General features: G+C 47.6%; 1 protein-coding gene across 1 annotated transcript; it reads right to left on the bottom strand.

Annotated features, from left to right (window-relative positions):
- Positions 1–1,392: 1,392 nt before the first annotated feature.
- LOC103307434 (CMRF35-like molecule 5) lies at positions 1,393–15,177 on the bottom strand. Its single transcript, XM_065563471.1, has 8 exons — positions 15,014–15,177; positions 12,939–13,277; positions 10,722–10,842; positions 9,947–9,970; positions 9,032–9,141; positions 4,380–4,432; positions 3,826–3,966; positions 1,393–3,492 (listed from the first exon to the last, which is right to left on the bottom strand). Exons 1-7 carry the CDS (start codon positions 15,051–15,053, stop codon positions 3,853–3,855), a joined length of 801 nt encoding a protein of 266 aa, XP_065419543.1. The 5' UTR covers positions 15,054–15,177; the 3' UTR covers positions 1,393–3,492; positions 3,826–3,852.
- Positions 15,178–15,629: the final 452 nt, after the last annotated feature.

Genomic DNA, 15,629 nt, shown 5'->3' with positions numbered 1-15,629 from the left:
TTTTTGCTGGTTTCTCTTCAACTCAAACTTGTACATTCAGGAAATGGTGACAGGCGGCTGCTGTTTGAACACTGTATCCCAGGGCTGTGTGTGCTGGGCACTGGCTGTGGGGTAGAGTAGCCGTCCTAGCTATTTCGTGACAAGAGTCATGTGCTTCTCCATACTGCACTCGCCCAGCCTGGCCTGTTCTCACGGGGTGTTTGCTGTATGATGCCAGAAGGCAGGGATGGCTGGTAGTAAAATTTAAGAAATGAAGGCCCTGATCCTGCAGAGACTTTTGCACGTGCTTAACTTTACTCATCTTACTCAGCCTTTATTCCTGGGGAAGCAAAGGAATAGATTCCCCGTTCCTCACCCCCCACCGTCTCTAGCACCCACATCCCAGGGATACACGGGGGTTTGCAGGCTAAAGGGGAAAATGTGTTAAAACAGCAGCAGCATATCCCCTCTGCAGGCTGTGAAATGCTTCCAGCAGGAGAATCTCACTAGTTCTGTGTTATGGTGCTGGGTTCTTCATTCTGCTCTAAGGGTCCAAAGTGAAATCCGGAGAACTTGGTGTCCAGTTCCTTATCTCTCAGCTGCCGCCCTTCCCTGCTTTTAATCTGTTCTTTTTGGTCAGGTGAGTGGTTTTGGTTCATTGCACCTGCCTTTGCACCAGACCGGGGGCTGAATTTACTTAGCTTTAGTCTACAAGTTGTGTTGCTGTAGGAACCTAGCGGCAGTGCAAGCTCTGCATCTGCCTGGGGCCTGCTCCCATCACAGGCATCGACAAAACTCTCATTTGACAGCAGTGGGTGCAGGATGGGGGCCTGACTTCTCACTGAATGGAGCCTGAAGGTGAGAGGAGGCTATGGACCTCCATCCCCAACCACCCAGAAGAAGCACGAGGTTCATTCCTTTGAGCAAATAGGAGCAGGTGGGAGCTCCTGCCCAAGTGTGGGAGCCTGGAGTTGTCACCATTTCATCTTTCAAAACCTTCACCTTGCAGCTTATCAAGAGCAGTACTGTGCTGTCTTCTCCTCTAAGCAGCTTCTGAGGATCTCACAAAGCTGATGGAATTTAGCCTACCATCACCCCTGTGAGATAGGGAAGTGTTCTCTCTATTTTTCCATGGTGGGAAATGAAGCCCAGAAAAGTCACTTTTGGCTGTCTTGGTCACCTTGGGCATAGCACCCAGATCTCTTGATTCCCAGTGCTGGGCTTTACCCCCATGAGCATCCTTCGCTGCACTCCCATGGCCTGAAGCAATGTCTAGATCGCCAGTGCAACACCAGGATGACACTGATGCCTAGTGATTTCAAATTAGCTTAAGATGGACCCCTCTCCAGGCATTTCCCAAAGTCTGGCCGTTGACATGTACCCGCAGAAATGATTAGCCATGCCACTCAAGTGTGTTGACAACTGGCTGTGCGGTTCTTGTTTATTTAGAGATTAATAAAAAAAAGACACCTCTGCAAAGGCTCTAGACACTTATAAATGTTACCACATAACATCTCCAGCTGCATTTAAAAGCAAACATTCAAACAGGAACAAAACAGTCAGCTCAGCAAACCCAACCTGGCTGTCCAGCTCGCCAACCACAAACATTCCTTTCCACCCCTTTATTGTTCTGGAACCAGACCCTCAATCCGCTCCACAAACCTTATCTGACAGGTGGCTTTTGCTGCATGCCCAGCAAGTCAAATTATAGCTCTTGTAACATAGAGGCATAGAAATGTAATGCTGGAAGAGACCTTGAGACGTCATCAAGCCCAGCCTCCTGCCCTGAAACAGGAGCAAGTAAACCTAGACCATCCCTGACAGGTTTTTGTCCAACCTGTTTTTAAAAACTTCCAAGGCTGGGGATTCCACAGCCTCCCTTGGTAACCTATTCCACTAATTAACTATCCGTATAGTTTCCTACTATCTAAGGGTATGTCTTCACTACCCGCCGGATCGGCAGGCAGTGATCGATCCAGCGGGGATTGATTTATCGTGTCTAGTCTAGACATGATAAATCAATCCCCGAGAGCTCTCCCATCGACTCCTGTACTCCAGCTCAGTGAGAGGCACAGGCAGAGTCGATGGGGGAGCGGCAGCAGTCGACTCACCGCAGTGAAGACACCACAGTAAGTCGATCTAAGTATGTCAACTTCAGCTACGTTATTCATGTAGCTGAAGTTGCATAATTTAGACCGATTCCTCTCCCTCTCCCCCCACCCCAGTGTAGACAGGCCTAACTTAAATCTCCCTTGCTCCAGATTAAGCCCATTTACTTCTTGTCCTGCCTTCAGTGGACACGGAGAACAATTGATTTCCTCCTTTTCATAACAGCCCTTAACATATTTGAAGACTGTTATTTGGTTTCCCCATCTGCTTTTTTTTTTTTTTTTTCTCGCAACTAACCACACCTAGCGGTTTTAACCTTTCCTCAGAGGTGAGATTTTTCTAAATCTTATATCATTTTTGTAGCTCTTTGGACTCTCTCTAGCTTGTCCACCTCTTTCCTAAAGTGTGGCCCCCAGAACTGGACACAATGTCCAGCTCGGAGCTAACCAGTGCCAGGTAGAGTGGGACCATTATCTCTCGTGTGTTTCATACAACACTCCTGTTACTACACTCCAGAATGATATTGGTCTTGTGTCCAAATTCTTTAGATGTGTCCCACGCGGTATTTAGGATCAAAGACGAAGATGTCTAAAAAGAACCTCTGAGAATGAGCTCTCAGTCTTTTCACTTAACCTATATAAAATGGGGGAATCCATGTGCCCTTCTTGTTCTAAGCCACTGTGCTAACATGGATTGGGGGTAAAAAGATTCCAGCACAATTAACTCCACGCTGACTGGGGGAATGAAGGACAAAGCTGTTTCCTTCTGCCTCGTCTTCCCATTGTTATTTCCACACCCTCATCTCCCCAAGCTTCTGTTCCTCAGCCTCCCTGAGGCCCTGTTCCCCACATCACCTCCAGCCAAAGAGTTGTCTCATCATCCTGAGGTTCTGACCCCAGAACCAAGCTCCTTTGCACCAAGTGAGTTTTATGAGCAATTATGTGGCGCTGGAGCAGAGAGATGCCACAACGAGCACCAGAGGAATACCTCCAGTCCTTGAGGAACTGGAGCCACCAAGACTTTGTGCTGTTTCAAGCTGATGTCCAGGAAAGGAGAAGCACTTTGTAGTAGCTGTTGGCCCCCAGTACATTTCTGAAGACAAAATCGTGCTGAAAGTGGGACCTCCCCACCACATCTTGCTGCTGGCAGATTGCTCAGGAGAAGCAGGGCAGAGGGAATGCCAGTCTGGAAGCTTTCATGGGACAGTAGGAAAATAAGGACGAGCTGCTAAATATCCCGTGAGTAGGAATTGCTTCAGGCTGCAGCTTTTCTCCCACACTTTGCTTGATGACAAATCATGGGGGGACGGAGTGTGATTGCGCACATATTGATGAAGGTGTCCTGTTGATCTGTGGCTGAGCAGTCCTGTGGGCCAAAAGAAACTGCTTTTCTCTGTCCTGAAACCTGAAAGAAGGACACCAGGAATCAGAGAGAAGAAACAACAAGAAGAGGAGATGGAGTAACTTGGAGCAGGTCCAGGCAGGAGACGAGAACCTTGCAAACCACAGCTGATTCCTCCAAGTGACCCAAGGTTGTGCCTTGCTGAAGGGTTCTCGAGTTGCTGCTACTGAACGGGGCTGGTTATTGGTGAGGAAGAGGAAGAAGGAAGGTTTTGCCCCTGAACTGGAGCAGATTCCCTTTTGGAACAGTGTCCTCCAGGCCTGGAAGTGCGGGAGTCTCAGAACGGGGGAGTCCACCCTCCAGCAGCGGTGTGCTGGCACTGGGTTTTCTTCCTACCTGACTCCTATGCAGAATCATGTTTTCCTAGTCGGACGCTGGATCGGCTGAGCTGGGCAGGTGCTCCTCATTCATATAGATTGCGATCTGGCCAGTGGCAGCAGGATCTGATGCACTGAAGGGAAGGTTGTGCCCAGGATTCTGAAACAGACATGGCAGGTGCTCAGAGCAAACAGGAAACTCTAAGGGACCCCTCTTACCAAAATGCCACACTGAGGAGCTAGAGGGGTGGAGTTGGCAGGAAGTGACTCCTTCCCTGTACTGCCCTAAGCTGCAGCCATGTTAAAAATGGCGCCCTTTCTGTCTGAGTCTAAATAATGATCCCTCCCCCTTCACACCGGTTAATCAGCAGGGCTGGGACTTTCCTGCTAAAAGCACTAGTCTCTCTAAGGTGAGTGTGACCCAAGGAACTCTGGTGTCAACTTCCAGAGGGCACCAGGGATGCAGAGGGTTTTCAAGGATCTGCTGGGTCAGATATATGCAAGATAGTTCACCGACGGATGGCATGTGCTGTCTCTACTGAGCACCAGTTGCCCATTGGTCCTCAATCTTACCGTGTTACAGAGATAGACGTTCTTCTCCTTTTGTCCTGGTGTGTCCTCAAGGGCTGAAAGAATCAGAAACAGGAAATGTATCGAGCTGATGTAAAGCTATTTTTATTTATGGCTAGGCCTTTCTAAGGCACGTGTCGCGGTAGGATCCTGCACCCTGGATGCAATGTCAGGGAAGCAAAGCCATCCTAGGACCGCGTATTACTACAGTCTCCATTTGGGAGCTTTTGAAAAGGAATTTGTCAATCATTGGACTGTGTGTGTATGTAACTCACTGGGGGACCGTCCTGTGTCATGTGGACCCAGCTTTGTAGATCTAAATGAAGCAGGTCAGCTTTTCAGGACAAACACAGACCCAGCCCTCTGCATCAGCTCTGCAAGTGGTGCACAGACCCATAGTGCTTTGCAGTGCCCAGGGAGAGTGGTAGCGTCGGCTCCTTGGTGGGCTACACTCCTGCTCTCCTGGCTCAGGAAGCTTCTCGTCACCAACACCATGAGGTTAGGGCTCTGTGGATGTATGGCAAGGAGAGACATCCCCAGTGCCTTTTTAGAGATCTCCAAGTCTCTGGGGACTGTTTCCCTTTAAGGATTAGCAGTTTGGCCCAGAGTCTTGAAGTTATTTAGGCTCCTAATTTGTTAGAAATGTAAATCCCTTTGAGGATCCGGACCTTTCTGCTTTGAGAATTCCTCTTTCATGCAGCGTGCAAATGAGAGAGAGACAGAGAGCTACAGATGGGGGGTGAATGGTCAGTAACATTTCTCTGTCTCTAACTGGCTGCTGCAACATTCCTGCTGATCTCGTCCCAGAATTAGGAAAAAAGCTTAACTTCTGTACCCAGAAAGATAATGGAGCAAATAATTAAGCAATCAATTTGCAAACATCTAGAAGATAACGAGGTGATAAGTAACAGTCAGCATGGATTTGTCAAGAACAAATCATGTCAAACCAACCTGATAGCTTCCTTTGACAGGGAAACAAGCCTTGTGTATGGGGGGAAACGGTAGATGTGGTAAAGCTTTTGATACTGTCTTGCATGACCTTCTCATAAACAAACTAGGGAAATACAACCTAGATGGAGCTACTATAAGGTGGGTGCAAAAATGGTTGGAAAACTGTTCCCAGAGAGTAGTTATCAGTGGTTCACAGTCAAGCTGGAAGGGCATAATGAGCGGGGTCCCACAGGGATCAGTTCTGGGTCTGGTTCTGTTCAATATCTTCATCAATGATTTAGATAATGGCATAGAGCGCACACTTATAAAGTTTGCGGATGATACCAAGCTGGGAGGGGCTGCACGTGCTTTGGAGGATAGGATTAAAATTCAAAATGATCTGGACAAACTGGAGAAATGGTCTGAAGTAAATAGGATGAAATTCAATAAGGACAAATGCAAAGTACTCCACTTAGGAAGGAGGAATCAGTTGCACACATACAAAATGAGAAATGACTGTCTAGGAAGGCGTACTGCGGAAAGGGATCTGAGGGTCATAGTGGACCACAAGTGAAATATGAGTCAACAGTATAACGCTGTTGCAAAAAAAGCAAACATCATTCTGGGATGTATTAGCAGGATTCTTGTAAGCAAGACACGAAAAGTCATTCTTTTGCTCTACTCTGTGCTGATTAGTCCTCGACTGGAATATTGTGTCCAGTTCTTGATACCACATTTGAGGAAGGATGATCATGTGGACAAATTGGAGAGAGTCCAGAGAAGGGCAACAAAAATGATTAAAGGTCTAAAAAACATGACCTATGAGGGAAGATTGAAAAAATTGGGTTTGTTTAGTCTGGAAAAGAGAAGACTGAGAGGGGACATGATAACAGTTTTCAAGTATGTAAAAGGTTGTTACAAGGAGGAGGAAGAAAAATTGTTGTTCTTAACCTCTGAGGATAGGACAAGAAGCAATGGGCTTAAATTGCAGCAAGGGCAGTTTAGGTTGGACATTAGGAAAAACTTCCTAACTGTCAGAGTGGTTAAGCACTGGAATAAATTGACTAGGGAGGATGTGGAGTCTCCATCATTAGAGATTTTTAAGAGCAGGTTAGACAAGTCCCTGTTGTGAGGGAGGGATAGCTCAGTGGTTTGAGCATTAGCCTGCTTAAAGCCAGGGTTGTGAGTTCAATCCTTGAGGGGGCCACTTAGGGATCTGGGACCAAATCAGTATTTAGTCCTGCTAGTGAGGGCAGGGGGTTGGACTCCATGACCTTTTGGGATTCCTTCCAGTTCTATGATTGTGTTATTTGTACTATCATAGGGTCTAGAAGCACCAGTCATGGATGAGGACCCCTGCCGTGCTAGGTGCTGTACAAACACAGAACAAGGAGACCCAAAGTACAATCTAAGTAGAAGACAAGGGACAACAGATGGGTTCTGATAGACAGGGGAGGACCAGGAAACTCTGTGACAATCATTGCCAGCATGATAGGCCACGGTCTCCACACACCAGCAGCCTTATCAATAAATAATAAAATAAATGTCTACAGAGACTTTGCTCCAGTTTAGCTAAATCATTTCTTGACCCAATTTAAGTTAAGCTGGTGCAGCTTTGGTTCAGTTCTTTTTGCTGAGGCAGCGATTGCACGCCCTCTGGCTGAGGGGATGGAGGAAAAGACTTTGTCAGCTATTTCCCTGTTATTAGTACCCATCAGAACCTGGCAAGCCCAGCTGCAGCTGATTGAAAGTCACAGGATTACCGGAACCTGAGGCAGAGTGGGGCTTGTGGGCAGGGCCGGCTCTAGGCACCAGCTAAGCAAGCAGGTGCTTGGGGCTGCAAATTTGCAGGGGCGCAGGAATCCAGCCTGGGAGCTGAGAACCAACAGGGGGCCCTGGGAGCTGTAGTTCCTTGGTTAGCTCCCTGCCTATAGAGCCCGCCCTGGAGCAGGGAAAGAACTACATTTCCCAGCATTCCCTTGGCCGCAATTAACAGGAAAGGGAGGGGAAAGGAGTGTGGAACTGAAACCTCATGCTGCAGCTTGCTGTGAATGGTAGGGACAGAGCCAGCTCTAGGTTTTTTGCCGCCCCCTACCCCAGCCCTGGGCTCTCCCCGGCACCCCTGTGTTGCCCCAGCCCTGGATTCACCCCCACCCACACCCCCTGCCGCCCCAGCCCTGGGCTCTTCTCCCCCCACCTGCATCTCGTGCCGCCCCAGCTCTGGGCTCTTCTCCCCACCACCCACCCGCACCTCCTGCCACCCCAGCTCTGGCCCCCACCTGCACCCCCCTGCCACCCCAACCCTGGGCTCTTCTCCCCCCACCCGCATCTCCTGCCGCCCCAGCCCTGGGCTCTCTTTCCCCTCCCCCCGCACCTCCTGCCGCTCCAACCCTGGGCTCTCCTGCAAAGAAAGAATTGGGTGGACTAAATGGACTGTGCACCTCTCTATCTGAAGCCTAGCAAGGGAGATCCCACTAGAATTTAAAATGAAAAGTAAGGGAGGGGAGGCTCTACTAGGACCTGGGCAGCTTTAGATACAGTACCAGGCACATAGGAGGATTTATATTTCTGAGCCATGGAAGCAGAAATTGACTTTTCTTTTCCAGATGTAGCTAATATTCAGAGAGGGAATCCAGCACCTGCCATCCAGATTTGAACACCCTCAAAATTCAGGAGTGCTCAAGCTCAGTTTGGGCAGCTGTTACTTCATTTCTCCCAAACCAAATATACTGATCCACTGTAACTTGCTGTAGAAAAAGTAGAATAAATTGAGCAAGAAATGCTTCCCAGTGGTTATTGGGACTGGAATTGCTATTTTCAACAGCCACTGCCTTTTTTTTTTTAAGTTTTAGTTTCCTTTGTTTAAAAGGAAGACAGTGATATTGCATTGGCAAATTCCCCATAGAAACAAAGAATGGAACAAAAGAATAATAAAGGCACCTCAACTTTTCCTCATTTATGTAGGACAGTCTTATAATATGCATCCAGACATCCTCCAATCACACAAGCTGAAAATTGTTCCACTTTACTGCAGTTCTGTAACCATAGGGGAACCAATCCTGTCTGTGTTCTGTGCACATCTAAAATTCCTGCTGAATGACCCGCCCTGGGAGCAAGTTACCAGTGACCCAGGGCTGGGGCGGCAGGAGGGTGAAGTTGTGGGGGCGGGGAGGGGAGAGAGAGGGAGATCTTGGGGGGGGGGGGGGAGGAGCCAAACATTTTTTTGCTTGGGGCAGCAAAAAACCTAGAGCCGGCCCTGCTTGTGGGGTAGATAGCTTTGCAGGAAAAGCTGGGAATCACTACAGGCCGGAGGAGCAGTTCTTAGGAGCAGCTGATGAAATCAGGTAATCAAGGGGAATTTATTTCTCTGTTTCTTTTGCTGAGTGTTAATGAATCTTATTTAAACAACTGATTTCTACTTGGTCAAAAACAACTGGCTTGTTTGCTTTTTAACTAGTCAGCTGGTGTATCTAGCCTGAGCCAAGTACCTGCTCCATCACTGGGGCTGGGCGTGCCGTAGGGTTCTACCAGTTTGTACGGCCATGTGACCTGCTGCATGGAGTAACTGACTAAGTACATGGGGTGAATTCAGAGAGTGTCTGTCTTGTGCTGTTATTTTGGTGACAGGGACAGTAGGGTCCTTAGGAAGGAAGCAAAATAATTGGGCTGCACCATCTGGAGAATGAAGTGACACTTACTAGCAAAACTGATCAGAGAATTTTTACCTTTGCTCCTCCTCCGTGATGCTCTTCTAAACTTTACAGCAATGAACAAAATCAAAAGGAGAACCAGCAGGACGGATGGGATCAGGATGAGGAGGACGAGGTTTGGTATACTAGGCGAAGGAGAAGAGAATGTTTGTTTCTACTCTTAACGGTCACACTTTGTTATATAAAGATTAGACGTAGCTCTTGCTCCCCTCTCAAGTTGTTGGAAAGGGTGGGGAAGTATTAGCCAACCCCTATCTGTTTTTTACAACTGGGAAACTGAGGCACAAGTACAGTGACTTGTGTCAAAGAAGCACATGGAGTCAGTTGCAGAGCTGAGGCTAACAACTTGCTACGCTGGATTTCAGCATCAAACTGAATAAACAGAAACCATTCAGCAAAGGAAAATTTGGCAATCTAAAGCAGTCCTAGCTTTCCTCTCTGCACAGCTGGGTTTAAATGTGTACTAGGGCCTAGGTCTTTAAAGACATTTAGATGTCTAACTCCCCCTGACCTCAATGAGTGTTAAGCACCTAAATACATCTGAGGTGACCGGAGACATGATTTTTCTGGGCTCAGCACAGTGCCTAACGAAGGTCTGATCTCAACAAAAACCTACGGAGTGCAACAGCAGTGAGGGCGATTGTAGTGACCCTAACAAACCCACTGTGGTTGGCATTTTAAAAGCAAACTCTTTTTAAATTAAATGATCAGGTTAAAACTGTCAGATTATTTTCAGCTGAGCAAGGGTAAAACCCCTGTTGTGTTTAGAGATGGCAGTGTTACCTAGTGTTGAGAGCCCTGGCCCTAGCATCAGGAGACCTGAGTTCTATTCCTGGCTCTGCCACTGGCCTGCTAGGTGACCCTGAGCAGGTCATGTCACCTCTTCTGCCTCAGTTTTCCCATCTATAAAATGGTGTTAATGATACTGACCTCCTTTGTAAAGTGGTTGGAAACCTGTGGAAGAAAAGTGCTGGATGTTATTATTCGATTAGAGACTTGCACTGCATCTTTTGCCATGAATTTTTGGCTTTTCTGATTAAAAAAATTAAAGACACAATCATACAGAATTTAATGTCACAAACCACTTCCAGAGCTGGGGTTGTAACCTGCTTCTGCCGCAGTGTGAAGGAATCAGTGGACAACAACTTCAAGATGAAAATATCAGCTAGTCTGTCATGTGATTGACATGTGCAGTATATCTCCCTGCCTGACTGGAAAGCCCAATAGAATAGCAAGAGTCCTGCAGGTCAGATGTGAGGGGAAATGCAGTGCTAGCACTTTAAAACTGGACCATGTCAGGCTGGAAGAGTGGTGAGTGTGTGGGAGGGGGCGGGAGTTTGCTTTCTTTTTGTTTGCAAGTGTGGGTTTAATACAGTATAATGCAATGGAATTCACCTTCCAGGGCAGAACATAGTTTGCAGGACAGGAAGGACTGTATAACAGCAGGACTGTCTAGCTCTGACTTAGATGATAAATGCCCCATCTCAACTTGTAAACTCAGCTACAAATCCTTTTCTTCAATGCCTCTGGAGTGCAGAGACCTGAGAGTTCTAGAATCCTCCAGGCTGCGTGAGTTTGACTTAAAGCCTTGGCCTCTGTAGGGATTGTAGTCCTGACTTCGAGCACAGTGTAGAAACCCCAAACCTGCCCTAGAGTTGGTGAAAGGAGACCTCACAGTGCCTCTAGCATGAGTTTGGGCACTCACCTGGCAGGAGGATGACTACTGTTAAAGGAGGAGGTGGATTTTTCCAGTTCAGGAACAGTCCATGGGGAGGTGGCAAGGGTCAGGTCCTTTTCTGGTGTCGTCGGTGGTGAGGTAGGAACAGCTGCAAATGAAAGCAGACAGATCTGTATTACCAAGCTCTTGTTTACTGATTTCCTGTTCGAGACGGCACCTGCCTTCCTGGTGGCTGGGCTGTTAAAGCTCTGTGACGTATGTACTAGCTAGGCCATTGCAGCAGAGAAAGGTGGTGTGGTTTTGTTTTAACACAGTAGCTGTAATTCTGTATCCTGCTTCAACTGCTGATGGCCCCCAGTGAGATAAGGTAGATTTGCTATATATCAAATAAAGGAACCTGAGGGACTAGACTGGAGTCGGACTGAGTTCTTGGGGAGCTAACTGGAAGATGTTTTGGAGGAACTCCAACAATATTGAGGGACTGGGGAGAGTGAGCAAGACTTGCCATCATTGATCCTTGCAGAGGAAGCCAGCAGAGGTAGGAAATGAGACACAACTATTCTGACATGAGCACATGGTGTTTAAATGTCTCATCCCGCATTATTGGTCAACAAGTGAGCAGATAGGCCCTGGCTTCTCCTTCCCTTCCCTCTGTATCTCCATCTCCATCCATATTCTTTCCCACTCCATTGAGACCTCCATCTAGATAGGAACATGGGAATCATCATACTGAGTCAAATAAACTGTCCATCTAGCCAGGGAGCCTGTGTGACAGTGGCCAATACCAGATGCTTCAGAAAAAGGTGCAAGAAACCCCATTATGGACAATTTTGAAATAGCATAACCGTATGGGCAGCTTCCTCCTAACTCTCGTCACTTCGTGGCTGATTCTATCTTTGAAGCCCCTGGACATAATTCTGTCCTTATCCAGGATGACTGGATGGCTTAATTATCCAAAAGAAGGTTGAATCCTGCTAGATTCTTGACCTCAATATCTTGTGGCAGTGAGTTCCATGGGTTAATTATGTATTCTGGAGACTACATTCCCCTCTTATTAGACATAGATTTGTTGCCTTTAAAATGCATTGGCTAGCCCCTTGTTCTCCTGATGATGTTGCTGTATCTTTTTTCCTCTTTGCTGTATCTTGGAGCTCTGGAGTATTTTATTATGGTCCATTTCTCAGTCACTGCTCACGGAATAGGGTTAGCAATGGAAAACCAGAGAAGCTTTCATTGAGGGAAAAGAACAGATACTACACTTGGACCAGAGCTCAAAGAGCTATGATGAAAGGAAATTCCTGCAGACAGGCCCTGGCTTCTCCTCCCTTTCCCTCTGCACCTACATCTCAGTCCATGTTCTTCTCCGGTCCATTCTGACACCCACTGGCAGAGATTGCACTGATCGCTGTAGGGCTGAATGGACGCCTTTATTTATTTTATAACCTACCTAACACAGACCTCAGGAATAGCTCTACCCCTACCTTCTCAGGGGATGACTTGAACAAGTCTCAGTGTGAGACTAGCTAATAACAAATAGTGAAGAATTCCTGTAAAATGTGACTTTTGAGACTAAGTCATGAAACTTTTTTAGGATTGATAACTTTTGTTGTAAATATCCAGGAGGCAGCCAAATATTCAGGAATAACGATCCTGTCATTCATACCAAAGTCTCCCCCCCCCCCCCTACTTTGCACAAATATTTACAAATCGGTGGCATTTAAAACTACTCGCTTATCTCCCCTCCGTCCCACCTCCCTGGGCCTGTCTTGATCCTGGGTCTAACTGTTCATCTGATCCCGCATTCCTCACTCAGGCAGGCTGGCGTGTGTTCTGTCCCTTTGGAACCAGCAAACGCAATAACTGTTTCGTGAGTGTCCAGTGAGAGGGCCTGGCAGCCACTGGGGAGCGCAGAGCCTGCCCTGGGGGTCTCAGTAGCGGGGTGATTAGCCGCTGGCCGACGCGGGCGCTGCGGGGCAGGGGCCGGGCGGCGCGGAGCAAGGGGCGCTGCGGGGAGCCGCGGAGGAGCTCGATGGCCGGTCCGGGGGCAGCTCCCGCCCTCCGGCCCCTCGTAGTCCTGGGCAGGTGTCTGGCCCTGCGCAGAGCGGGCTGCGGCGTTTGGCACCGCCCGCGTTACTGCAGAACTGCCAGTCTAGACACCCGCCCCCTTCCCCCGCCCAGCGCTCCCCGGCCCTGCCCCGAGCCCGGCAGCCCCCCGACACTGCCGGGGGCAGCGCAGGGATTTACCTGGGGAGACGGTGACATTCACAGTGTCCCTGAGATCAGGAAGCGCAGTTCTCACTACCCCGCAGTGGTACGTGCCGGCGTCTGCCAGTGTCAGGTTCTCCAGGGTCACAGTGAACACGCGCTGGGTGTGATTGTCTCGGATGGAGACTCTGCCCCGCGTCACCTCCGCCTCCGACCCATCGGTCTCAACGATGTGAAGCCCGTTCAAACAGAACCAACCTCCTGCCCGGCACCAGAACTTGTGATAATCCTCATAGCCCGTCGGGTACCCGCACCGCACAGCCACCGACCCGCCCTGGGGGCCGCGCACTGCCCCGGGGCCCGTCACTGCCCAGCAGCCTGCGAGAGACAGAGCCAGTGAGACCCGGGGCACCCTTCGCCCTGCCAACAGCAATTAACTGCTCCCACGTTCGGGGGGGGGGGAGGGTGATGCTTCAGCATTTTTTTGTGGGGAGGAGAGGGCAGTCAGAGCCTGCAGCTTCCAGGTTCACCTATCCCAAAACCGGACTTTTTAAATCTGTGCAAAGGGACCAAGAGCAGTTGCCCCTCGGCCCTGGGGCTGCGTGGGAGCAGGTGAATGGGGCAGGGGGGCGGGCATTGGCAGGGGGTTGGGCTGGGCTGCTCTCAGCAGGTTAATAAATAAGTATAAAAGGGGCTCAAAATTAGGCTTGATTCTTATTTACACGCAGGCCCCTTTGCACCACTCCGGCAACGCACAGAGGCTTGGAGTGAATGCAGGTGTCAATTGTATTTTCGACTAATATATTTGCCAGTAGGAACATTTGCTGCAGGAAAAATTCTGTTTCAAAACAATATTTGGATTTTCCGTGTGAGAAAACTTGAACATTGGAAGAGAAGTTCAGTTTCAAACTGAGTTTTCAAAACAAAACTTTCTTTCTTCATTTTCACCTAACATGTCATTTTGTTTTGGTTTTCCATTTCAGGTTCATATTCTGGGGGTTCTCCCCTCCATGCTCCACTGTGATGCTCCAAGATGCACCATGCTGGGATATCTCAGCAATAGAAACCTGACTAGTTTAGCACTTTCTAACATACAGTTTGGGAGGTGTTGGTTAAGTAAAGCGAGCTAGCTTGATCTCACATAGTATCTATCAATGCTAGTCTAGCCAAAGGGTCAGAAAAGTGCCAGCCCTCTACCCTGCCAATATTTACCGATGTGCTTCCTTTAAGTCCAGGAGAACTCCTGTTGGTTTCATTGGCACTCATGCTTCGAGTACATCAGTGGGATTAATCATGTTCTTAACATTAAGCATGTGGAAGTGTTTCTAGGATTAGGCCCTACATTGGTATTGTTTGGTTCACTTTTGTTACAGTTATTTAATTTTAAAAAACAGCCTTTGAAAGTTGCTTGAAAGATACTTTGACGATAAGGGTCAGATTAGCAACTAGGTAGACAAAACACAGCCTAGAAAACGAATTGTATCGAATACTTGATGGTGTCCCTTATATCCAGGTTTCAGTAGGACTTACCTTATCCCATCCTATTTTCACATGCTCATCACCAGAGCTGGTCAAATAGTTTGTTGTGAATATTTGTTACAAATTCTGGCTACCTTTTCGTCAAGTAGTTATTAGTGAATAAGGTTTTCCATTATTTAACTGCCTCTGCTGATAATGCTCTGAATAATTCTCCTCTTCAGCCGAAATTATTCTGGCTTTGTCTGAGACCAGAGATGATGTTTTTGTGCAAAATCTCATCAGCGATTTTTTGTTTAGTCATTTTAAAAATACATTTCCCCCCATTTTAAAAAGTATTCTTTTTTCTCATTTGACCAGCTGTGCTGAGAACGTTCTGAAAAACTCTCCTTTTCAGCTGAAATTTTCCTTGCTTTGTCTTCATAGAAAACTGTCTCCACAAACACAGACACAGATTCTGTGCTGAAATCTTTACTGTCCTGCCCACTTTGTAAGCCACATCTCCCCTGTGAGTTAGAACCACAGCAAGAGCAGAGCTGAGACTTTCAAGCTCTGTTGGTGAAGCTGGCAAACCCTGTGCAAACCCAATACTTGCATTGTATTTCTAGTGATCCACAAAAAGACCATGTCATTCTCACCTGGGAAAAGAATCCAAAGCAAAACAGAGAAAATCCTCATGGTCCTGGTTCCCTCAGCCGGTGAATCTCTCCTCCGGAAAATCTAGGTTCTCCAGGAGATCGCAGGAACTCTCTTTCTTTTGTGAGAGTTGAAAATGAAACCCCAAGACTCACTGACTAGTTCTATGGTGTCATGTTCCTAGATCTATCAGCTGCCCCACCCCACGTCCCTTTGAAAAGGCTCTGTTTGACCACAGAAATTAGTTGTTGAACCTACATTATCCGGTGATGGGTGTTTGCTTCTTTTTTTTTTAATAAAAAGGAAAAGCATGATTAGAGGAAATGTCACTATCACTGAGAGAAAAGCTGGGCCACAGTTCCCATAATTTGAAGGTTTCTGAAAAGTTTTACTGATTGCCATGTTTGAGGTTTAGCAGCGGACATAGCTACAGCGATTAGAGCTGAACCGGTGCAAACCCAGGACTGCCAACTTCAAGCATTCAAAAATCACACGATCAAAGAGTTCAAGCTTGTGGCTCTGGTATCCGGGTACCAACATGAAGACAACAAAACAGCAAAACCCACTATGTGTCAATATCCCATGTCAAGATCTACAAAATAAATATCCGAAAACTAG

The sequence above is a fragment of the Chrysemys picta genome, chromosome 12 (assembly GCF_011386835.1).
Source record: "Chrysemys picta bellii isolate R12L10 chromosome 12, ASM1138683v2, whole genome shotgun sequence".
In the NCBI taxonomy this organism is placed as follows: domain Eukaryota; kingdom Metazoa; phylum Chordata; order Testudines; family Emydidae; genus Chrysemys; species Chrysemys picta.
Note: the sequence above shows the minus strand (reverse complement) of the source record. Positions and strands in the feature narration are given on the sequence as shown.

Bases quoted from the DNA above. Each gene is read 5' to 3' on its own strand.
- LOC103307434 (XM_065563471.1), bottom strand. From the start codon at position 15,053: ATGAGGATTTTCTCTGTTTTGCTTTGGATTCTTTTCCCAG. The intron at 13,278-15,013 runs GTGAGAATGACA...TGTCTCTCGCAG, and splicing joins GCTTTGGATTCTTTTCCCAG to GCTGCTGGGCAGTGACGGGC. The intron at 4,433-9,031 runs GTAAAAATTCTC...TGATTCTTTCAG, and splicing joins ATCACGGAGGAGGAGCAAAG to CCCTTGAGGACACACCAGGA.